General features: G+C 44.0%; 2 protein-coding genes across 2 annotated transcripts in view; both read left to right on the plus strand.

Annotated features, from left to right (window-relative positions):
- The window catches only part of PALB2 (partner and localizer of BRCA2), a 40,719-nt gene extending 37,288 nt beyond the window's left edge, over positions 1–3,431 (plus strand). The window contains exons 13-14 of the mRNA XM_073648306.1: positions 1,768–1,916; positions 2,547–3,431. Coding sequence (XP_073504407.1) covers positions 1,768–1,916; positions 2,547–2,766 — 369 coding nt within the window. The 3' untranslated portion in view covers positions 2,767–3,431. The remainder of the gene's footprint in view (positions 1–1,767; positions 1,917–2,546) is intronic.
- Positions 3,432–8,363: 4,932 nt separating this feature from the next.
- NDUFAB1 (NADH:ubiquinone oxidoreductase subunit AB1) lies at positions 8,364–23,596 on the plus strand. The gene is made up of 5 exons (XM_073648308.1): positions 8,364–8,592; positions 10,600–10,722; positions 19,894–19,981; positions 22,432–22,551; positions 23,380–23,596. The coding sequence occupies exons 1-4, from the start codon at positions 8,440–8,442 to the stop codon at positions 22,521–22,523; spliced, it is 456 nt and encodes a 151-aa protein (XP_073504409.1). The 5' UTR covers positions 8,364–8,439; the 3' UTR covers positions 22,524–22,551; positions 23,380–23,596.
- Positions 23,597–24,998: the final 1,402 nt, after the last annotated feature.

Here is a 24,998-nt window from a genome sequence, read left to right on the forward strand (position 1 = left end):
CACACAACCTTAGAAACCTGGAGAATTCATTCAGCAGTCTTATTTGGTGTAAAAAATCTAAATGAAAAATTGCATTTTTTTTTTTGCATTGCAAAATTATATAAACTACACAGTACTCTATGCGGTAAAAAATATTAAAATTTATTCCATATTAAAATAAATTGAAAAATGAAGGTTTGTGGAAAGAGGAGAGGTAAAAGAAAAAAAGTTGGCTGGTCATTAAAGGGGTTAATGAACGATAATGATCAACTCAGTGTTACAAAATCAATTCAGGTCACAAACGTAACACTATAACTAGGTCTCGTTAAAGATTTTCTGGTGAGGGTCACGGTAACCTGTGATTTTATCCAAACCAATAGCGCTACCTGTGAAATACATTTAAAGGTTATCTGTCAGTAGGATCGACCCTAAGTCATCTATATGGACATGTAGGTCATAGGAAGCTGAATAAAATGATACATTAATATCTGCGATCTGATGTCTTATTCCAGAGAAATCCACATTTTTCTTAATATGTAAATGAGCTTTTAAGATCTATCGGCCAGACATAGATCTTAACAGCTCATTTACATATTAAGAAAAAAAACGTAATTTTGGTTTTCCCTTCCTCTTCTTCCAATAGCCATAACTTTTTTATTTTTCTGACTCATGGGCACCAGACTTAGTAACGTGGTCTGTGGAGCCGGCAGATAAAAGATGGGAATCCATGTCAAAACCAGAAGGTCCGGAACAGGAGCAGAAACGTCAGACAAAGGGGTAGTCAGAATACGGGCCAACGTGTTTACCTGGTGAAGCAGAGCTTATAACTGGTAGCGGGAAGAGAAATCCAGGAGCTTAAATAGCCAGCAACCCCAGCCAGGGCTAACCAACACGAACCAGGAGTTAACTCCCAAGCTACTAGCCTCATCCACTTGTCCCAAAGACGGACACAGGACCACCGCTGTGCCACGTCACTCGCAGGAAAGGCATCAAAGATGGCAGGCACCGACACGAATGTCACACCCATATGATGACTTGTTCTTTGCAGGACGAGTTGTAGTTTTGGAAATCTGATTGTTCGATTTTTTTTTTTTTTTTTTTTTTTTTAATTTCACGTTTAATGTACCGTTTACATAGTTTTATAGATCGGTCTTTTACAGATAGAATGATACCAAATATGTTTATTTTATTTTTTTAAATTGGAAATGTAAAGTTCTGTATTTTTTCTTTTCTAAACTATTTTTTTTACGCTATATTTTAAGACTGGAACCTGCGATCATTTACTCACTTATATTATATACTGCTGTGTTGCAGAATATAGTTAAATTGACGCCTTCCTATGAAGTCTGTCTGAGATGATTTAGTGAATCCTGCTTTGAGCAGGGGGTTGCACCAGATGACCCAGGAGGTCCCCTCCAACTCTAACATTCTATGATTCTATAAGTCCAGCCACGTGTTAGGCCTTATATGAGGACCACTATGGCAGCATTAAAAGCTTATACATGAGCAAACCAGCAGTCCTGCCATTTAAACGTCACCGTCATTGATTGATAGGTGCATTTAAATGGTTAAACAGCTGCAATTGGAGCTAGCTCTGGTCACTGCTGTCACAGGCAGTCGGCATTTGCCCGGTGAGGAGCGGGTGCAGGTCCTGAGCCTACTCAATGTACAAACACCCTGACTGTGACGCATGCTTACGTAAGGATGTAAGAGGGCATTTGAATGGAATATTTTACTTGGTTTATTTTTATTATTATTTAACATATTTGTTCTTCATTTCCATGCAAGGGGTTGTTATTTTTCGTCGTTGGCAGCTCGCTGAACAAACCCTGTGAGATCAACGGGAGCTGTGGATTCAAACTCCTCGCCACCAATCCCCATGGAGGAGCGAGCGCTCTTATCATGGCCTATACGTTGCCGGACAGAATCAGTAGTAGGTAATAATACTTATCACACTGTATCATGTAACCGTTCTTTTCAATAAAGGCGTATGCCCATCTCAGAAAGTGGGGGCATGTCACTGTGACTTTCTGATCGCGTAGATCTGACGCCTCCCCCCAATCCTGAGTGTAAAGGAGCCGCAGCACGGCACCAACAGGCCAACGTGTTTACCAGGTGAAGCAGAGCTTATAACTGTCAGCAGAAAGAGAAATCCAGGAGCTTAAATAGCCAGCAACCCCAGCCAGGGCTAACAGCGAGGAACCAGCACAAACCAGGAGTTAACTCCCAAGCTACTAGCCTCATCCACTTGTCCCAAAGACGTACACAGGACCACCGCTGTGCCACGTCACTCGCAACAAAGGCGTCAAACAGAGATGGCAGGCACCAACACGGATGTCACACCCTTATGATGACTTGTTCTTTGCAGGATGAGTTGTAGCTCCTTGTAGCCCAGTCCTGAGCGTAAAGGAGCCGCAGCACTGACCTCTTAAAGGGGTTGTCATGTGAAATCAATGGACTGGCGGAGATGGGATGGGTTGCTATCGGATGCTGCTTTCGGCCATAGATATTGGTCCTGTTCCTTGCATTATCTAATGCTGAATAACTTGCCTTTGTTTCGGATCTAGATTCCTGGAAGGAGATGTGAAGAAACAAACGGCAGCAGCCGTCTTGTCGTGTGGAAGCATCGCACTCTGGGATTTATCTAACAGCCATTGCTCTGCTGTGCTCCCTCCAGACTGCGATACACCCTGGTGTCTGGTACGATGGGGTCGAGGGTCTTCATGGTTACTTGCCGGACGAAAGGATGGAAGCATCTGCGTTTATGAACACACAGACTGCGGGTGACTGCGGACCCCTTTTGCACTGCACAGACATTTCTGCCTTTACCTTCAGTGATATTGTCAGATTTCCTTTCGACAGGTTTCATATTCTACAGCAAAACAACCTTTGGTGGTTGCAAAACTACAATCCCCAGCATGTTCTGGCATAGTGGGAGCTGTAGTTTTGCAGCAGCTAGAGATCCACAAGTTGGAGAACACTACCCTATATTTCATTACGGAAAGCATAAGAAATTTTACATGTTCAACCTCCGCTCCCTTCATTCCCTATGGGGCTGCAAAGTACAGCGCTCAGCCGCCCCATAGAGAACGAATGGAGCCGCTGTCAGGCATGTGCACTGCCGATCCGTTCCAGCAGGGTTACAGCAGAGGCTTCAGCTTTCTACTTCTGCCTCTTCAATAATGGCACCGACTGCATCTCCTACCGTCAGATTCGAACCTGCGGAGGGGGATGCTGTCAGGAGCACCAAAGGAGATGCCCTTTCAATTTCCCTTTTTGCTTTCACTCTTGATTTATCACAGTCCGTTATGTCAATTTGTCACAAATTTTCAGAGCAAAACATTTTTATTAAAAGAGCACTAAGCATTTTTCTAGCATTTAAAGTCAAAAGTCCCATTTTATGTAAAAAAAAAAAAAAAGTATGTATTTTTGGATGTTGGTATAAAAGTTGCTTTTTTTTCTATTAATTTGGTACATACTGTTCTTTTACAATAAAATTAAGGATGTAAAGTGAATTAGTCTGTTCTGGGCTGGTGTCTAATCTGCATTTCTGGATGTCCTTGTTCTCAGTCTGCTATCCCGAAATTCTACAGTCAAATTAAAGAGGTAAAGCCACAATCCTACATGACCCTACTGAACCACCAGGCACCAACTAGGATCACTATTAGGCTGCCAATATTTGGTCAGTATTTTTTCTCAGGAGTGGGAGCCAAAATCAGGGGAGGAACAATCAGAGAAAATATATAATAGAAACAAGTCACCAATTCTGCAGGTGAGATGGATTTTTTTAAATGTGTATGCTGACCAGAATGGGGATATTACTATAAGATTGGGACCAGGATGGGATGACATTAATATAAGGTGGGCAGCACGGTGGCTCAGTGGTTAGCACTGTTACTTTGCAGTTCTGGGTTCAAACAACATCTGCTAGGAGTTTGTATGTTCTCCCTGTGTTTCGTGGGTTTCCTCCGGGTTCTCCGGTTTCCTCCCACACTACAAAGACATCCTGATAGGGAATGTAGACTGTGAGGCTCAATGGGGACAGTGCCCATAATGTCTGTAAAGCGCTGTGGAATTAATGGCGTTATATAAATGAGTAAACTAAATAAGATGCGGACATTACTACAAACTGCTGACCAGGATGGGCACGTTACTGTAAGAAGGGGACATTGTTATAAGATGTTGGTCAGAATTACTATATGGTACTAAATGTAAGACAAAATTACTGGGTGTGGCTAATTAGGGGACACAAACAGGAAATAAAAATTGTAAAAATTAAAAAGTATGAAATAATATTTTTGACACTAAAAATTCTGTTTTATGTATAAACTAAAGTAAACAAAAAAATTGCACGTTTGTTATCGTCACACCTGTAATGACCAGAGCTACAAAACTTACCATAACCCATGATGAATGCCATTTAAAAGAATAAAATAAAAAGCCAAAAATAATCCAAAAGTGTATAGAAAAAATAATATGGTATCACTAAAAATATCCATCTCGTCCTGCAAAGAATGTGGTCCTTCAATTCAAATTTTTTTCTATGTGGCCCATATACCCAGCCAAGTTTGAGACCCCTGCTGTAGAACGACAAAGACCTGCTGCCGCTTACTGTTGAGAAAGTATCACCCCTACTTACTGTTGACAACAAAGTACTGCCCCCGCGTACTGTAGAAAGACAAAGTCCTGCCCCTGCTTACTAAAGACAATGACCCACCCCTGCTTGCTAACGACAATGACCCGCCCCTGTTTGCTAATGATGATGACCCGCCAATGCTTACTGAAGAAATACAAAGGCCCACGTACTGCAGAAAGAAAGACCCGCCCCTACATACTGCAGAAATAAAGACCCGCCCCCACATACTGCAGAAAGACCCGCCGCCGCATACTGCAGAAAGACCCGCCCCCGCATAGTGCAGAAATAAAGACCCGCCCTCGCATACTGCAGAAAGACAAAGATCCGTTCCCACTTACTGTGGAAAGACAAATACCTGCCCCTGCTATCGTAGACTGACAAAGACCTTACACCACATACTGTTGATAAAATATTGTCCCCGCATACTGTAGAAAGACAAAGATCTGCCCCCCACGTACTGCAGAAAGAGAAAGACCCATCCCGCGTACTGCAGAAAGACAAAGACCTGCCCCCGCGTAATGCAGAAAGACAAAGATCCGCCCCGCGTACTGTAGAAAGACAAAGATCTGCCTCCACGTACTGCAGAAAGAGAAAGATCTGCCCGCGCGTACTGCAGAAAGACAAAGACCTGCCCCCACGTACTGCAGAAAGACAAAGACCTGCCCCCGCGTACTGCAGAAAGACCCGTCCTGCGTACTGCAGAAAGACAAAGACCTGCCTCCGCGTAATGCAGAAAGACAAAGATCCGCCCCGCGTACTGTAGAAAGACAAAGATCTGCCTCCACGTACTGCAGAAAGAGAAAGATCTGCCCCCGCGTACTGCAGAAAGACAAAGACCTGCCCCCACGTACTGCAGAAAGAGAAAGACCCGTCCCGCGTACTGCAGAAAGACAAAGACCTGCCCCCGCGTAATGCAGAAAGACAAAGATCTGCCCCGCATACTGCAGAAAGACAAAGCTCCGCCCCCGCGTACTACAGGATAGACCCTCCCCCGTGTACTGCAGAAAGACAGACCCGCCCCCGCGTACTGCAGAAAGACAAACACCCGCCCCCATGTATTGCAAACACAAAGACCTGCCACCGCGTACTGCAGAAAGACAAAGATCTGCCCCGTGTACTGCTGAAAGACAAAGACCTGCCCCCGCATACTGCATAAAGACAAAGATCTGCCCCTGCGTACTGCAGAAAGACAAAGATCTGCCCCCGCATACTGCAGAAAGACAAAGACCTGGCCCCGCATACTGCAGAAAGACAAAGATCTGCCCCCACATACTGCAGAAAGACAAAGATCTGCCCCCGCATACTGCAGAAAGACAAAGATCTGCCCCCGCGTACTGCAGAAAGACAAAGATCTGCCCCCGCATACTGCAGAAAGACAAAGACCTGCCCCCGCATACTGCAGAAAGACAAAGATCTGCCCCCGCATACTGCAGAAAGACAAAGACCTGCCCCCGCATACTGCAGAAAGACAAAGATCTGCCCCCGCATACTGCAGAAAGACAAAGACCTGCCCCCGCATACTGCAGAAAGACAAAGACCTGCCCCCGCATACTGCAGAAAGACAAAGATCTGCCCCCGCATACTGCAGAAAGACAAAGATCTGCCCCCGCGTACCTCAGAAAGACAAAGACCTGCCCCCGCGTACTGCAGAAAGACAAAGACCTGCTCCCACGTACTGCAGAAAGACAAAGACCCGCCCCGCGTACTGCAGAAAGACAGGCCCGCCCCCACGTACTGGAGAAACACAAAGACCCCCTCCCTATAATTTCTCTTGATGTCTCTGCTGATAAAGATTTCACTTGTCAACGTGCAGTAGTCGACAAGTCATAAATCTAAAGAGAGGAGCACAAAAATAGACAGGTAAAAGAGTTAGAACTCCTGTCAGTCCATTAGGACAAGCTCACTGATTGATTCTCAGTTAACTCATTCTGTAGCTAGCAATAAAAAGTGCAAAATGGAGTCTGTAGAAGGCAAAATGTGTAAAAAATGTTAATGAAAGCCAACTGCAAAAATGTATTTTAGCCCAAAATACATCTTCTTACTACATAAAGAGCTTAATGTTGAGGTGAGTCCGAGAAAAACATCAGCTGACGTTGGAGCGATGACTCTGTTGTTGGAGATGATGACGATGAAAGGGAATATTTTCCTATTGAATTTTTAAATAACTTAACCCCATCAGGCATGCCAATACAGAGAGATTTCCATGCGATCTGCCCTGGGCAATTCAGTTTTTGAATTGGCGAACGTCTCTGTAATCTTCTAAATTTCATTTTTGTTTTTCCGTAATGCCATTTACTAATTTATTAATTATGACAACTTTGTTGTTTATCGTGTAAAAAGGCTGAAAATAAATAGACATGGGTAATTTGAGTTAGTTTTTCTTATGTAGAGCATACTTTTCTAGCTTCCGAAACTTATTTGTTTCGGGAACCCGGGCTATTAGTGTATTTAGTAAAAAGAAAAATGTCCCCAAACATGGACAACCCCCTTAAAGGGGTTATCCAGGACTATTTAATTTTTTTTTTTACTATGTGCCTATCTGCCTGTTGTGCCGGCACAGACATTCTGCGGCTTTTCTTCCCCTCTGTTGATGGGGTGTTACAGCTGACATCATGATTGACAGCTGGATCCCCGCTGCCTAACTGCAGAGAGCCGGCTGTCAATCAGCATGACGTTGGCAGTCAGGTCCTGTCGACAGAGCAGAGCGGAAGAGGAAGAGCCGCTCTCTTGATGTGGAGCAGCTGAATCGCCGTCAGGAGCGGCTGGTGACCATTGTGAGTCGGCGCCGGGTACAACAGGTAGGTAGTTGCCTCTGTTAGCAACTACCTGCCTGTTAGTTTTTAGGCCCATAGTAAAAAAATAAAATAGTCCTGGACAGCCCCTTTAAGCCATAGTGAGATTGATTTTGGGATATTTTGTTTTCCACTTGAATACATGTCTTTTGGGCTGAAAATCTCTTTTACAATTGGGTTTCAACAAAATTGAAGCGTTTGCCTTCTATAGCCTCTGGGTTACATTGTCTACTGCTGGTTGCAGAATGAATTAACTGAGAGTCCGTCAGTGAGCACGTTCTGATTTATAATCACAGAATACACGGAAGTATAGTGAAAATGTTGATGTGGTCATAACTCAGAAAAAGACAGATAAAAGAGTTACAAACTCTCACATTGGACCGTTAGGACGAGCTCACTGACATATTCTCCGTTAACTCATTCTGTGAACAGCAATAGACAGTGCAACACTGCGGCTGTAGAAAGCAAACGGTGCAAAACATATAATGCAACCCCATTACAAAAGTGATTGTCAGCCCAAAATACATGTAGTTAAGTATAAACAAAAAATAATAACGCCTTTAATACCTGAAATTAGAAAAATATAAAATATAACACCATGATGCCGAAATTGTGCAAAGACCCCCAACATGGTGTGAAGGGTGTGCTTGATGACACATTGCCAGGACGGTGTGTATCCCTGCACCAGCTGTGGTAGAGGAGCCATGTGACCGCCTCAATGACACCCCGTGACCTTTCTCTCTGTCCTCATTGAGTGTACCATAATGGCGCCGGATGTATAAAGTGGGTGTAGCAAGATGGCGCCTCAGACGTAGAATTCCGTCTCCTGCCTGTGAATGTGAACGGGGATAGCGAATAATAGTCACTGCAAGCAGGAAATCCGATTACACCGTCTGTTCGGAGCCCGGCTCCGCGGCCCTTCTGTCTCCTTCCGGTCACGTCTCTATGGTTACAGGCCGTTCTAGCGCGCCTGCCGGAAGTCACTCTGTTCCTCTCCGCGCTTCGGTGCAGTGTGGGTAGCGGCTGTCAGCAATGGCGTCCCGTGTCCTCTGTGTGTGTGTCCGCTCGGCGCTGCGCCCCCTGCCCCGGCGCTCCCTGCCGGCCCTGAGCTCCTCCTCCTCCGCCTGCAGGCAGCGCTCATCCCTGGCCAGGCCGACAAGCGGCGCCCCGGTCCTCGCCACACAGGTACAGCATGGGGCCAGGAGGGCGGGCAAGGCCAAGCAGGGGTCACCGGTGCTGGAGGGGGCTGCAGTGTGAGTGCTGCTCTGCAGGTGCCCACCCTTGTGCGGCAGGGCCGGGTCACGTGCTGCTCCTTCATGTCGTGACAGAACAGTGGCGACACGTGCTGCCGCCTCCTCCCGACAGAAGCCTCCAAGTTCTGCCCGTGGCTGATGGGCTGCGCCATCTGTCACATCTCTGCTTGCTGTCAGTGGATGGATGGCACGCTTTTTTTTTTCCATACAATGTCCAAGGGCTCCTATATCAGGGGACACTACAGTATGAATGACACCATTGAGAACAATGGCATGAAGGGGAGTTGTAAAAAAAACAAACACTTTCTGCTATCTTTCTTTTTTTTCTTCTTCTTCCCATTCATGATGCCGCACAGTCTGTCCTATTATGGTGATACCAAATGTAGACTTTTTTTTTTTTTTTTTTTTGTGGTTAAAACAAAAAGCCCTCACCATTTTCTGAGATGTGCACGTTTTATCTTTCCTGCCAATTGACCTGAACGAGGGCTTTTTTGCTGCAGCTTTTATTAATCTCATTTTAGTGTACATCAGACATTTGATCACCTTTTATTAGATTTTTTTTTCTTTAGGGGGGGGGATGTGAGGTGGGTGTACGGCTATTTATTAACAAAATAAATAAAACCTCCAATTCTGGTGCATCCAATTCATTTGTGGAATATTTAGCTATTCTATTGGCTTGGGTGATTATGATGCAGCAGATATATCTATCTATCTATCTCTCTTGGCTGGAGAGAAAACTTGCACATCTCTGAAAATGTTAATTTTTTTTTTTTTTCTTTTAACCACAAAAATGAACCGGTCACCATGAAACCGCCGTCCAATCTGCAGGCACCATGTTATAGAGCAAGTGGCGCTGGTTATTTTGATGTTTAGCTTTGCTAAAACACAGGTTATATGGATTTTTTTTTATTTAATCTTCTGCTTTTTCTGGGATTTTCACTCCTATCAGTGACTGACAGCGATCTCTGTATGCACACTTATCTAAAGAAGGCTGTCAGTCACTGATAGGAGTGAAAATCCCAGAAAAAGCAGAAGATTAAATTATAAAACACAGGTTATACTGTCTTTTTTTTTTTTTATAAATCTGCTCAGCTTCCCCTGCAGATTGGTGACCGGTTCCCTTTAAACTTTTGCCCGCACTGTATGGCACTTCCACAGTACATGGAGGCGTTGGTGTTTGGGTGATGTGACTATTGTAATGAACCCTGCAGCTTTATGAGCAGGATGAAGGGTTTTTTATTTCTTTGGATGTTAATCAATGATTCTGTTCACTGACAGCAAGCGACACATAGTTGGTGAGAATATTGTGCGGATGTAATAAACATTCCGAAAAGTTGCTTCATATCATGTGTCCAGTTCTGGGCACATCACCGTTATGTGCACCAGGGTGTGATCTGATAAAACTGAGAAGCGGCCACAGCACTGAACTAGGTAGATTGTTGGTGGTCCCATAGGTCAGACCCCTGCTAATCGAAGTAAAGACAGGACTTAACAATATTTCATCATCACTTTATCCATCAGAAATGCTGTAGTTTCACATGGAACATATAAAGTTAGGCCCGTTCTTTACACTCTAACAGGTATTGAAGTTGCTATCAACATGACTCCACCATAAAGCCATTGTCCAGTTTTATTAAAGGGACATTCCAGTAAGATCGAAGGATAGGTGACCACTACTAGATCGGTGTGGGGTCATCATGGTCTGAATGGAGAGATTTTTATACTTGGGCATTGATTTGACAATAACCAAGTAGAAGGCTCAGCTGATGGCTGGACCCCCCCACCTCCACCATCAGTCTTGTCGTTATCACCTGGTTTAAGAGGTTGCAGAATCTTTTTATTTTCTGACATTTTTTTTTTCTTAACAGAAAGCTCATTTATGCAGATGAATGTAACTGCATTGTTTTTTCTCTAACCCTCCCTGCGTCTCATTCTGCAGGTCTCTGGCTCCTTATATCAGCCATGTCGCCAGTACAGCGGCCCTCCTCCCCTCACCCTGGAGAGCATCTCCGAGAGGGTAATATATGTATTGAAGTTGTACGATAAAGTCGACCCAGAAAAGGTACGGGTCTTTAATTACTATTGACGTTGTTGGAATTGGGAGGGAGGGGGAGATCTATTCACTTTTTTTTTGTTGTGTCTCGGATGTACGTCTGGAGCGCTCCATGTTGTATGCCTCTATGTACAGCTTATACAGTGAGATCCATTGATGCTCATTATATACGTATACTAGATGGTGGCCCGATTCTAATGCATCGGGTATTCTAGAATATGTATGCAGCCGACCGGGCGCAATCCGCAGAACGTTGTTTAAATTTGTCGCCAAAATCGCTGATTGGTCGCGGCCGGCAACCGCGACTAATCAGCAAAACGGTGTTTAAATTTGGCGGCAATATCGGTGATTGGTCGTGGCCGCCACCTGTGACCAATCAGCGAACTGTGTTAGTGAGGACTGGAGTGCTTGTTTAAATTTGGCGATAAAATCGACCAATCAGCAGAGCGTTGTTTAAATTTGCCGGCAATCGCGCTGATTGGTCGCGGCCGGGACCAATGAGCAGTGCAGTGTTTAAATTTGGCGCCAATCTCGCTGATTGGTCGTGGTCGGCCACCGCGACCAATCAGCGTCGTATTAATGTGGGCCCAGGAGCGGCGCTGCTTGTGCGGCTCCGTATTAGCAAGGACCGGGGAGCGGCGCTGCCTGTGCTGCTCATTCTGCTGCGAGAAGCCGGGAGATGAGCGGCTGCTCGCAGCAAAAGCATCCCGACCGGCGGCGCCGCTCCCCGGTCCTCCGTTCACACTTGCTGTCGGGAGATCAGCGGGCCAAGCTGCTGATCTTCCGACGTTAGCCGCATGGAGGTCAGCGGCGCCGGTCGAGGTAGTTAAACTGCGCTAGCAGCACATCTCCCGGCTGCATCGCCGCTGACCTCCGTCCGCCAGATGAGCTGCTAACGGCCGCCATCTTTTTTCAGAAATCCCGCTGAGCTGATTGGCCGCTGCTGGACCAATGAGCGACGCGGGATTTCCAAGACGGACGGACGGGATAAGACAATTATATAGTGGATATATACATCATATCCGCATAGGCAACAGCAGCCGACAACAGTTGCTATATATTGGGGGGAAAAAAAGTACAGAATAAGGATGAGCGGAGCTGGAAAACTTCACATTTTCAGATCAGCTCGGATTTGTCCAGGAAATTCTATTTGCATCAAATTTATTTAATATGAATCAAATGTACAGTACATTTAGGTCTGGGATCTGTCCAGTACCCAATATACATGTGTTATAAAGTTTCTTTGCCCGACATCTGCTTCTATGGTCCTCTATGTTGCCCATTTTTTAATCTTGTTCAAAAGCGCCTGATCAGCACATCTTGGAACCCCAGTCTGCTGGGAAATCTCTTGCCTGGGGACACCTTGCTGATGCAGTATAACTACCCTGTGTCTTGTTGCTATGCTCAGTCTTGCCTTGGTGTATAACCTGTGATATCAATCTGTCTTCTACAACCTCACCTTTTGTAGCAGAGTTTGGCTGTTCTTCACCCAGTTTTAAAGGGAATATGTCACCCCCTGGGACCTATCTGACCTCTACTATGGGCATACAGGTGATAGAAATGTAAATCTATACCTACCTGTATGCCCATATTAGAGGTCTGGTTGCTGTGAAATTTGCTTTTTATTCTTTTAGATGCTTGCAGGCCCGGGGCCCACTAGAAAGCCTTGCCTCCTGTATTATAATGTTTCACCCCACCCCTGCACGTCAGTGCCCTGTCACTTGCAGCTTCGGCGTCCAAATCTCACGCATGTGCGTATCACTTTTCACGAAAGGCGCACTTTTTGCTCCCTGCTATGTTGTGTACAGCAGTGATCTTGTGCGCAGGCGAGTCACTGTGACCTCTGCTCCGGTGACCTCCGGCGTGTGCATCACTAAGGTGCTCTCCCCACTTCCTCCTTGCATCGTCAGGAACCATTTGCATATACATATGGTTCCCAACGATGATTATGCAGGGAGGAAGTGGGGAGAGCACCTTTAGTGTTGAGCACGCCAGACTTCACCGGAGCGGAAGTCAGTGACTCGCCGGCGCACAAGATCCCTCCTCTACAATGAGCATAGAAGGGAGGAAGAAGTGCACAGGCGCGGGATTTGCGTGTGGCACAGGGCACTGTGATGTGCAGGGGAGGGTGGAAACATTATAATTAATACAGGAGGCGGGGATTTCTTGCGGGCCCCGGGCCTCCAAAGCATTAGGAACCTGAAAGAATAAAAAGCAATTTCACAGCAACTAGACCTCTAATATGAGGCATACAGGTAGACATGTAAATCTATACCTATCACCTTCATGCCCATATTAGTAGGTCAGAAGTCTCAGGGGGTGACAGATTGCCTTTAAGCATCCTACAAAGCTTTTTCTGTTTTAGAAAATGACTGTTTCAACCTATAGTTCATATAAAAAGTCTCCACACCCCTGTTAAAATGCATAATAACTTATTTATTAATTTTACTCACTTATTTATTAGCGCCATTAATTCCTCAGCACTTTACAGACATTATCGGCACTGTCCCCATTGGGGCTCACAATCTACATTCCCTATCAGTATGTCTTTGGAGTGTGGGAGGAAATCCACGCAAACACGCGGAGAACATACAAGCTCCTTGCAGATGTTGTCCTTGGTGGGATTTGAACCCAGGACCCCAGCGCTGCAAGGCGGCAGTGCTAACCACTGAGCCACCGTATAAGAATAATCATACCAAGAAGAATTTCAGAAGTTCTTCAACCTTAATGTTGCTTATAATCTGTACAAATTCATGTAGAAACTAACTGAAATAATCAGGGGGTGGGGGGTAAACATAATGAAACTAAAATAATGTGGTTGCCTAATTGTGGGCACCCTCTTATAATTGGGGATGTGGTTATGTTCAGAATTAGACAATCACCCTCGTGTTACGTAATAGTCGGTACACGGCTGCCGTTCTTTTCAGGGATTTTGATTAACCCCATGTAACGTTTTACAGTTCTAGGAGGATTTTCCTGCCATTTTCTTAGTTGCATTTTACAGTAAAAGACATTGTCCATAAACAGCTGACAACACAGCAAAGGGATCTCCTTGAAATTATCAGTCAGGAGAAGGGCACAAAAATGTCCAAGGCATTGGAAATACCATGGGAAACTCTGAAGATGTCAAGAAGTGATTTAAATTTGGCACAAAAGTTATATTATCTAGAACAGGACGTCCCTCAAAAAATTGATTTAAAGGGAATCTGTCACCGAGCCCCCCCCCCCCCCCCCCCCCCGGGACTTATCAGACCTCTACTATGGGCATACAGGTGATAGAAATGTAAATCTATACCTACCTGTATGGCCCATATTAGAGGTATGGTTGCTTTGAAATGTCTTTTTATTAAATCAGCTTGTAGTCTGGGGGATGTGAAGAAATCCTCCCCTACTTAGTGAATTTCAATATCCCCCCCCCCCCCCCCCCCTTCCTTTGCACGTCACAGTGCCCTGTGATGTGCAGTCTTCTCTTCCAGGTCCTGCGCACTTCACCTATAAGTGTGTAAGTGTAAACGGAGGTAAGTGTGTAACTTGTTTTTCAGTGACTTGGATTCAGTGAGTTTGGAAGGGAGGAATTTGGACTGAATTGCTGTCTGTATTTTATTAATTCTTTACATTTCTTTTTACTTAGCATTTCTGTCTAGGGCAAGCTCCATTATTGACAATGCTATCCAGTGTGCATCTTGCCACATGTATGCATTCCTTGAACAGCCGGTCGGGGTTGCTTACTGCTGCGCGAGATGTGTGCACGTTGTGCGTTTGGAAGCCCAGGTACTGGATCTAAATGAGCAGCTGGCAACACTGAGATCCATAGACAAAATGGAAAGGAGTCTGCTGCTCACTGAACAGCAGCTCACTGGGGTAGATGTCGGGGAGGGTGGTAGTCGGGAGCTGCAGGACAGTGAGGCAGCTAGCTGGGTGACAGTTAGAAGGGGGTGTAGAGGGATGAGTGCCAGGGAGGCTAGCCCTGATCTGGCACACCCCAATAAGTTTGCAAAGCTGGCAGATGAGGGGGATGTCGGTACAGGGGTAGCACTGCTGCAGCAAGGCATGTCCTCTGAAAGCCGGAGGAGTGTCAGCTCCCGTAAAGGGGGTGGGGGGGGGGATAGGAGAGCAGGGCAGGTCAAACAGGTGCTGGTAGTGGGGGACTCGGTTATTAGGAGAACTGATAGGGCAATCTGTCACAAAGACAGGGATCGTCGAACAGTGTGCTGCCTACCTGGCGCTCGAGTCCAGCACATCGCTGATTGGATTGACAGATTTCTGGGAGGGGCTGGTGAGGACCCAGCAGTCATGGTGCACATTGGCACAAATGACCAAGTTAGAGGTAGGTGGAAGGTCCTTAACGATGATTTCAGGGAATTAGGCTGCAAGCTTAAAGCAAGGACCTTCAAGGTGGTATTTTCTGAAATACTACCTGTGCCACGCCAGAGAGGCAACGGGAGATTAGGGAGATAAATAAGTGGCTCAGGAACTGGTGTAGGAAGGAGGGGTTTGGGTTCCTGGAGTACTGGGCCGACTTCTCAGTTGGCTACAGACTCTACGCTAGGGACCGGCTGCACCTCAATGGGGAGGGTGCAGCCGTGCTGGGGGAGAAAATGTCTAGAAGGTTGGAGGAGTGTTTAAACTAGGGATTGGGGGGAGGGTATTCATTTTATAGGTGGGGAAGATAGTGCAGATAGTGACCTGGGCACAAATAAAGAAATTGGGGGTGGGGTTAGAACAGTCAATAAAGTACGAAGGAATAGAGGTACAGAGAGATACATAAAATGCATGTATACTAATGCCAGAAGCCTCACCAACAAAATGGAGGAATTAGAATTAATTTTGTTGGAAAATAATTATGACATGGTAGGCATATCTGAGACGTGGCTGGACGAGAGCCATGACTGGGCAGTTAATATACAGGGCTATAGTCTGTTCAGAAATGACCGTACAAACAAGCGAGGGGGGGGGGGTGTTTATATGTAAAATCATCCTTAAAACCCGTCTTGCGGGAGGATATATGTGAATCTAATGAAAATGTACAGTCCCTGTGGGTGGAGATAAGGGGAGGGGGGAAATATAATAAGTTACTGATAGGGGTTTGTTATAAATCTCCAAAAATAATGGAAGCAGCGGAGAATATCCTCATAAAGCAAATAGATGAAGCAGCGACTCAAGGAGAAGTCATTATTATGGGGGACTTCAACTACCCTGAAATACATTGGGGGACAGAAACATGTAGTTCAAGCAAAGGAAATAGGTTTTTGACAACTATGAGAGACAATTACCTTTCACAACTGGTTCAGGACCCAACAAGAAGGGGGGCACTGCTAGACCGAATATTAACCAACAGGCCAGACCGCATATCAAATATACGAGTTGGGGGTCACTTGGGTAATAGTGATCACAAAATAATAAGCTTTCATGTATCCTTTAATAAGATGTGTAGTAGAGGGGTTACAAGGACACTAAACTTCAGGAAGGCAAATTTCCAACAGTTGAGAGATGATCTTAGTGCAATAAACTGGGACGATATCCTGAGACATAAAGCTATACAAAGCAAATGGGAGACATTTATTAGCATCCTGAATAGGACCTGTGCACAATATATACCCTATGGGAATAAACATGCTAGAAATAGGAGGAAACCACTATGGCTAAATAGAGCTGTAAGGGGCGCAATAAGTTACAAAAAGAAAGCATTTAGAGAACTAAAGCAAGTAGGTAGTGATGAGGCATTAAATATATATAGAAAATTAAATAAATTCTGTAGAAACCAAATCAAGGCAGCAAAGATTGAGACAGAGAGACTCATTACCAGAGAAAGTAAAAATAATCCCAAAATATTCTTTAACTACATACATAGTAAAAAAACTTAAAAAATGATAGTGTTGGCCCCCTTAAAAATAGTCTAGGTGAAATGGTGGATGAGGAAAAAGCCAATATGCTAAATGATTTTTTTTCAACCGTATTTACACAAGAAAATCGCATGACAGAAAACCTGATTAGTGATAACAAAAATTCTCCAGTAAATGTCACTTGCTTAACCCAGCAGGAAGTACGGCGGCGTCTAAAAATTACTAAAGCTGACAAATCCCCGGGCCCGGATGGGATACACCCGCGAGTACTGTAGGAATTAAGTAACGTCATAGATAGACCATGATTTTTAATCTTTAAAGATTCAATAATAACAGGGTCTGTACCACAGGACTGGCGTATAGCAAATGTGGTGCCAATATTCAAAAAGGGGACAAAAACTGAACTTGGAAATTATAGGCTGGTAAGCTTAACCTCTACTGTGGGTAAAATCCAGGAGGGTTTCCTAAGAGATGCTATACTAGAGTATCTGAAGAAGAATAACCTCATGACCCAATATCAACATGGGTTTACGAGGGACCGTTCCTGTCAGACTAATCTGATCAGCTTTTATGAGGAGGCAAGTTCCGGACTGGACCAAGGAAATGCAGTGGATGTTGTGTATATGGACTTTTCAAAAGCTTTTGATACGGTTCCACACAAAAGGTTGATACATAAAATGAGAACAATGGGGATAGGGGAAAATATATGTATGTGGGTTAAGAATTGGCTCAGTGATAGGAAACAAAGGGTGGTCATTAATGGAACACACTCAGACTGGGTCTCAGTTAACAGTGGGGTACCACAGGGGTCAGTATTGGGCCCCCTTCTTTTTAACATATTTATTAATGACCTTGTAGGGGGCATACAGAGTAATATTTAAATATCTGCAGATGACACTAAACTCTGCAGGGTAATCAATACAGAGGAGGACAATTTTATATTACAGGAGGATCTATGTAAACTAGAAGCTTGGGCTGATAAATGGCAAATGAGCTTTAATGGGGATAAATGTAAGGTAATGCACTTGGGCAGAGGAAATAAAATGTGTAATTATGTGCTTAATTGTAAAACACTGGGCAAAACTCTCACTGAAAAAGACCTGGGTGTATTGGTGGACGACAAGCTCACGTTTAGTGGTCAGTGTCAGGCAGCTGCTGCAAAGGCAAATAAAATAATGGGATGCATTAAAAGAGGCATAGATGCTCATGAGGAGAACATAATTTTACCTCTATACAAGTCACTAGTGCGACCACACTTAGAATACTGTGTACAGTTCTGGTCTCCGGTGTATAAGAAAGACATAGCTGAACTAGAGAGGGTGCAGAGAAGAGCGACCAAGGTTATTAGAGGACTGGGGGGTCTGCAATACCAAGACAGGTTATTACACTTGGGGTTATTTACTGTGGGAAAACGAAGGCTTAGGGGTGATCTTATTACTATGTACAGGTATATGAGGGGACAGTACAAAAACCTGTCTACTGATCTTTTTACTCTGAGGCCAGAGACGGGGACAAGGGGGCATCTTCTACGTCTGGAGGAAAGAAGGTTTAATCATAATCACAGATGGGGATTCTTTACTGTAAGAGCAGTGAGACTATGGAGCTCTCTGCCGCATGATGTTGTAATGAGTGATTCACTGTTAAAATTTAAGAAGGGCATGGATGCCTTTCTTGAAAAGTTTAATATTACAGGTTATAAATACTAGATTCCTTGATAGGGCGTTGATCCAGGGAACTAGTCTGATTGTCGCATGGAGTCAGGAAGGAATTTTTTCCCCAATGTGGAGCTTAGTGTTTGCCACATGGGTTTTTTTTTGCCTTCCTCTGGATCAACATGTTAGGCTATGGGTTGAACTAGATGGTCTTAGCTTTTAAGGTTGAAGGAAGACTATGTATGTTATAATGCAAGGCACACTATAGTTTTCTCCCGGCTATATTTTTCCCAGTAATCTTGTGCGCAGGCGCTGGGAAGTCACTGTGACTTCCCGCTGCCTGCGCACAAGATCGTTGATGGGAAAAAATATAGCCGGGAGAAATCGAAAGTGCGCCTTGCATTATAGGTGATTTGCACATGTGTGGCATCTGAGACTGCAAGTCACAGTAACTGTGACGTGCAGGGGAGGGAGAACATTGAAATTAGCAAAGCAGGTGGGGATTTCTTCCCTTCCCCTCCCGGCAAGCATAAGAAAACGCCCTAAATAAAAACACTTATTTCACACAAACAAGACCTCTAATATGGGACATACAGGTAGGTATAGATTTAAATTTCTACTACCTGTATGGCCATATTAGAGCTCTGATAGGTCCCAGGGGGTGACAGATTCCCTTTAAAAAAACAAGAAAATAGTCCCCCAAGTCTGCCAAGAGGCCTACAGCAACAGTAAAGGAGCTGCAGAAATTCCTGGGAAGTTCTGGTTGTGTACTGCATGTGACAACAATATCCTGCATTCTTCATATGTCTGGTCTGTGGGGTAGCGTGGCAAGATTGTGTGTGTGTTTTTTTTTTTTTTTTTTTTTGTAAAAAAAAAAAAAAAAAATCCAAGCCCTTTTTGTCAAAACCTACATAAAGTCTGCCAAGAGTATGTGGGAGAAATGTGTTGCAGGCTGATGAGATCGATCATTCAGTGTAATTTTGCGATAAAACCTCCAGGCCTCTGCTAAAAAGCTGAAGATGAAGACGCATGACAATCACCTCAAGAAAATACCTCCTTATCGCCAAAAGAACGACTTCACAAGAAGATGAAAGTTTTGGAATTGCCCAGACCTGAATGCAATGAAATATCTGTGGGTGACCTGGAAGGGACCTCAACAATGTATTCTTTTAAGGGTGTGCTGATTTATGCAATCACATTATTTTTAGGTTTGTGTTTTGTTTTTTTTTCTCACTCAAAAGATTACAATTTGTTTTTTCTCTCCAGTGCATTTCTACAGATTAGGTGACATTAAAGGTGGAAAAAGTTCTGAAATGCTTCTTGTTGGTATGACAAAAGCCTGGTATTAGAACAGGGGCATGTAAACTCTCTACTGCCCATCAATATGCCATCACTTTCTAAGATGAGACCCTGATATGATAAGTTAATGATATGCAGTGTATTAGAAATGCAGGACCTTTTCTGTTACAGACTACAAAGTATTTGCAGGAACCAAAATTCCCATTTTTATTTAAGCCGCCTCAAATGGTTCACACGGTATTGGGTGTAATAAATGACATTTGAATAAATTTGTCTTCTTGGAGCTGCCATTGCAGATTTCGTAACGTCCCTTTTGAAGCATTTATCTATTTTATAGAGGGACGCTCTGTTCTTGCAAACATTAATTGTTGCTCTTTCCCTTCCAGTTGTCAATCGGTTCCCACTTTATGAAAGACCTTGGACTGGATAGTTTGGACCAAGTTGAGATAATAATGGCAATGGAGGATGAGTTTGGTAAGAAACCTTTCCTTACTCGGCACTGGACCCATGGACGATCGATCAGCCGCATTCTGGGCTTCTGCCCGATCTTCAGAACTGATCGTGCAGCTTCTCCCACCTTTAATGCTATTTAAAGGGGCTCTCCTTTCCACAACCAGAGATCAGACACCGCTGACATGACATCTGTTGGGTAATCATGCACTTGTCCTATTGGTTCAGCAGCGTCTCTCCTCTTCAGGTACAGAAGTGAGAGGTGCTGGATGATCCCCTTTTAAATCTAGAAATGTTTAAACTAAAGTCAAAAGTAAACAGGAACGAGACGTATAAGTGCACCGTAGGCTTTGACTAAAAGAAACTGCATATGTGATTCCAGCCCAAGGGTGGCATACCTTGTATAAATCAAAGCGTTACAATTAGTTGTCCAATCCTCTGTGGCAGCCGGATCAGGGCAATTTTCGTCTGTGACTGGCATCCCGGGTGTCTCTGGTGTTTACTAACCAATTAAAGTTTCACTATGTAGCGCTATAGCATGCAAACATAAAATATATGAAATGTGGATTGCATTACTACTCTAGAAAATAAAGAAGATACTTGGCACATAAATTGGCCAGTTTATGTGCTAAGTATCTTGTTTTCTTGTTTGTTTTTTTTCTATTTTCTACAGCAGCGATGCAATCCAAATTTCATATATTTCATGCTATAGCGTTATTTTATATATGGAGGTGGATACTTTTAGCTTGCACCTGTTCACACCTGTTCTCTGTTTGGAAGTGACCGTCAGTCTCTGGCGTTTACTAGGCCCTGCGACTTCATGATGTTGTGTGAGACCTAGTCCGTATATGTCATGGTGCACATGGTCCCATGCTGTCTAATGGACACCAGAAGGCTGCAGCGGTCAGGCTGCCATAGAGGACCGGACCAGACAACGCACAAAGCTCTTCGATCAACTTTAATCCCAATTGGGATCGGTCAGCTCTTTTCCTAAGCTTGCCATTGCTTTTTTATTTTGCATTGAAACACTACAAAAAAAGTTCTAAACTAAACCGTCATCCTACATTATACTCCAGAGCTGCATTCACAGTTCAGCTGGTTAATGAAAACAGGCAGGAAGGTTACAGTAGCTGAACCTTTAAAATGAAATTGTTTTTCCTACATCAGATGACCGTACTGGGCTTGGTATCAAACCTACAGGGAAATAATGTTCAGCACTTTATGGACCAGTCTCGTTCGCAGCTCCATGCGCTTGATGGAGCTACCTATTTACATGCATTATTCCAGACGAACGCATGCTGTAAATTCTTTTTTTTTTTTTTTTTTTTTATATCTATGTGGAGGTGCTTGAGGAAAATATTCCCAGTGATCAGTAAATTATAGGTTAAAAATATAAATTTTAATCCCCTTTAAACTACTGCAATTACTATGTCTTGCCACTAGATGGCGGCCACCCTGCTTCCTGTAAATGCCAGCGTCTGCTCGCTCTTTTGCTTGTCTGTCTACGTGACGGGAATACCAAGCGTTACTGTCCGCCGTGCGTTATACAGGGGCTGCGCTCGCTGTCAGATATTGGCTTTTCCTTGCAAAGTACCAGAAATTAAGTGCAGCCTTATTCTGTAATGGTGCAGTAGGTTTTCGGTAATAAGGGGCCTATAGTAACTGCAGGTGAACCGGATCCGTATAGCTCCTGTATGTTCATGTTTGGGGTGTCTGTAGCCAGTGATCACATTTAAAGGGGGTTTTCTGCAGCGGGACGTCCTCTATAAGGGACTAGGTGATTACACGTGGCTCCCAATGTGCTGATTTTACACTGTCCATATTTTACAGTCGCGTTTACCAGCCGGATCGCAGGTCTCCTGACCTGAACATCATCATATACATATAAATATGAGGCTTTTAGTAAATGCAGCCCCTATATACTGAAGTGCATGCAGCCTTATGGGCTCCCACAGTTGCCATTTTTGACACGGTTTGAACCAATGCTGGGTGCATCACTGTACAGGCTCCTGTTCACACAGTGCAGCTCTTGTGGCGCTACACGTTTCCTGCTGCTGCCTCCTGCATTGTGCATTTTTTTCACCGGTATTATTAATTATCTGTGTCACTAGGACAGTCTCTGGCACAGTGATGTGTGTGTGTGTGTGTGTGTGTGGATTTATATATATTTTTTCTTGCATGCTGTGATCTCTCCTCCCGCACCCTCTCAGGTTGCTAGGATACCAGAATGAGCAAGCGCAAGCATCGCCAAACACGCGTGTGGGGAGGCAGCACGGACGGCTTTCACCACTATATAGGTGGAAATGGTGGAGGAAAAGGAAAATAACAGATGTCAACCATTTGGCTGTGTTCACACTTATTAGATACACTGCTGCTTTCCCATATATCTGAGTGATGCCGTCATTTGACAGAATGGTAACTTGTGACAGAGTGCTGGCTCAATACATCTAATTTCCCTATATTTTTCCTTGCAGGCTTTGAGATCCCAGATGCCGACGGCGAGAAGCTGATGACCCCACAGGAGATAGTAGATTACATTGCAGATAAGAAGGATGTATACGAGTGAAGTACACGTGTCTGTTCCTCCGTTCATTGTAAGTATCGCCACCAGATCCTGTACTGATCACCACTGCCAAAAATTCATTTATCTTCAGATCTGTACAAATCCTCTTCCTGCCCTTACATTTATACGGCCTTGCTCCTGTAAAAGGTGCTTGGACGTCCAGTTTGGCCAAGAAACGACTTGTGCTAAAATAAAAAAATATATTATATATTGGATAACAAGATAAAATGTCAGTTTCAGGATAAACTGAGGTTCAGATCTTCATATTGGAGACTCTTGTCCTTGGCTTTGATTCCTTACCACCGGGTATTGAGCTTCCGGTGACACTTGCCATGTGTGCTGTGTGCGGGCAAAGTCTGAATTACAATGAGGTTTTTCCTTGATTTTTGTCTTTTTTTTTTTTTTTTTTTTTTTCCCTTTGTCAAATGTTCCAATTTAGCATTCAGTCTTAACTTGCTCGCCCTGATTGGGTGAGGAATTTTTTATTTTTTTTTGCCAAAAATCTTAAGACTGAGAAAAGTGTGTTCTGAATCCTGCCAGGCCTATATCCGGCTCCACGTTTGCATCGGGACTTTAGCGATCCATTTTACAGATATTTCCCTCGTTGTATGTAGAAATATCTGCCTTTTTAAATGACCGGGAAACTGACCCATAAAGGGTTTAAAACGACGTCTTACTGTAGTTCTGGGGCAAGCCGTATTGTTTTTTTGCACTGGACACGTCTTGAGAAAAATTCAATCAGAAATGACTTTCCTCTAATATGCGTCGCTGAGCTATTCACCCTCACTTTCCTCCAAATATTGTTCTATATTACAGCTATGTGCCTGGTACATGTTCTCACTGTGTTTCTCTCCTGCAGGTAGCCGGGCTGGGCGTGCTGTGACCCTGCCTGCATGCTGTGGCTGTAGCACCGTGGCTGCGGTCACCACTACTTCCAGGATCTTGTATTTAAAATGTCAGAATGTGTTGGCCTTTAATAAATGTAAAAGGAAAAAAAAACAAAAACAAACCACTTTACTGTCAATCTGTCATTACTGCAGGCCATATTTCAAATAAAGTTTGTGACATAAAAGGAAGTTCCATCTCCTACACCTTCCTCTTATAGATCATCACCTGGAGGGGATATTGATCTTGCACACAAACTCTGTGGCGCCGATGTACCAGACTTGGATCACTACAGAACCGGACAAATTGATTTAATAGAACCACAAAGTTTCCATGGGGTGTTAATGTAATAAAAGATCTTAGGCCTATTTCACACGTCGGACAATCGTGGTCCAAGTACAGACCCCTGAAATGTCTGGACCGGCTGTGGTTTTCCTGACCACAAATCTACAGTCTCATAGGCAGATATGTGAAGTTCAGGGCAGGAGACACTTGATTGTGAATGTCAGATGTGTGAAAGTAGGTCTGGGCAAATTATTTCCAATATTTATGACATAATGGCAAAGAGAGTAAGCTTGAGTGATCACTATAACCAGAGGATGAGTAGTGCACCAGTTTACTGGCTGAATTTGAGGTGCACATTATATTTTATATACACTCTAGAATTAGAAAAATCATAAACGCGAAGGAAGAATTTACTGAGACCAGCAGTTCATACAGAGACTTAATGTGACAAACTTATTAAAAGGCAAAGCACTTTTAATAAATGTTGTTGCATCCCTTACAGTCAGTGCACCAGAAAACTGATCTGTCATTGTGCAAGCATAGAGCGCTTTAATTTATGCCAGATTCTGGAGGAAGCTATGGTAATTGTGACTGATGCTGCTCACAAGAAAAAAAAAAATCATTTTTTGTGAAATAGACTAGCAAAATTTTTGTGCCGGTCATTTAATTCACCAATTCTTCCAAGACTGCGTATCTGAGTTATGGTTTCTTTTTGTAAACCGGTACAATTAAGCGATGACAATAAATTCAGTACAAGGTAAGATAGTTTAAACAGTTACATTAGGAGTGAGGGTCCTGCTGCTCGCAAGCTGACAATCTACAAGGGAATAGGAGGGACACACAAGATGAAAAGTGCTTGTTATTTCAGGTCTAGCACTTATAATAATCAGGGATTTTCATATAAAGCTGCATGATCCGGTCATCAGCCTGTATGTTTAAGTGCAATTATCAAGTGCAGTTATGTGCATGGAGGGTGTGGAGACAGATGCATAGGAGGGAGCAGATTCTGAATAATATTTAGGAGGGAACAGGGGAAAGTTAGGTTAGTGGTTTGAGGTGATAGCGCGTTTGAAGATGTGGGGGCTAGAGATCAGTCGGATCTTCTGGGGTAATGCATTCCAGAGAATTGGCGCAGTACGAGAGAAGTCTTAGAGACGAAGGTGCGAGGTTCGGATTATAGGATCTTAGTCTTAGGTCATTTGTAGAACGTAGGGCACGTGTAGGGCGATAGTGATGAGGGAGGAGTTATAGGGCGGTGCAGAACCGTGGAGAGCTTTGTGGGTGAGAGCGATGAGTTTATATTGGACC

This window comes from Phyllobates terribilis, unplaced genomic scaffold (genome assembly GCF_046119375.1).
Source record: "Phyllobates terribilis strain yellow unplaced genomic scaffold, ASM4611937v1 Scaffold_9__5_contigs__length_417890890, whole genome shotgun sequence".
NCBI classification, from domain to species: domain Eukaryota; kingdom Metazoa; phylum Chordata; class Amphibia; order Anura; family Dendrobatidae; genus Phyllobates; species Phyllobates terribilis.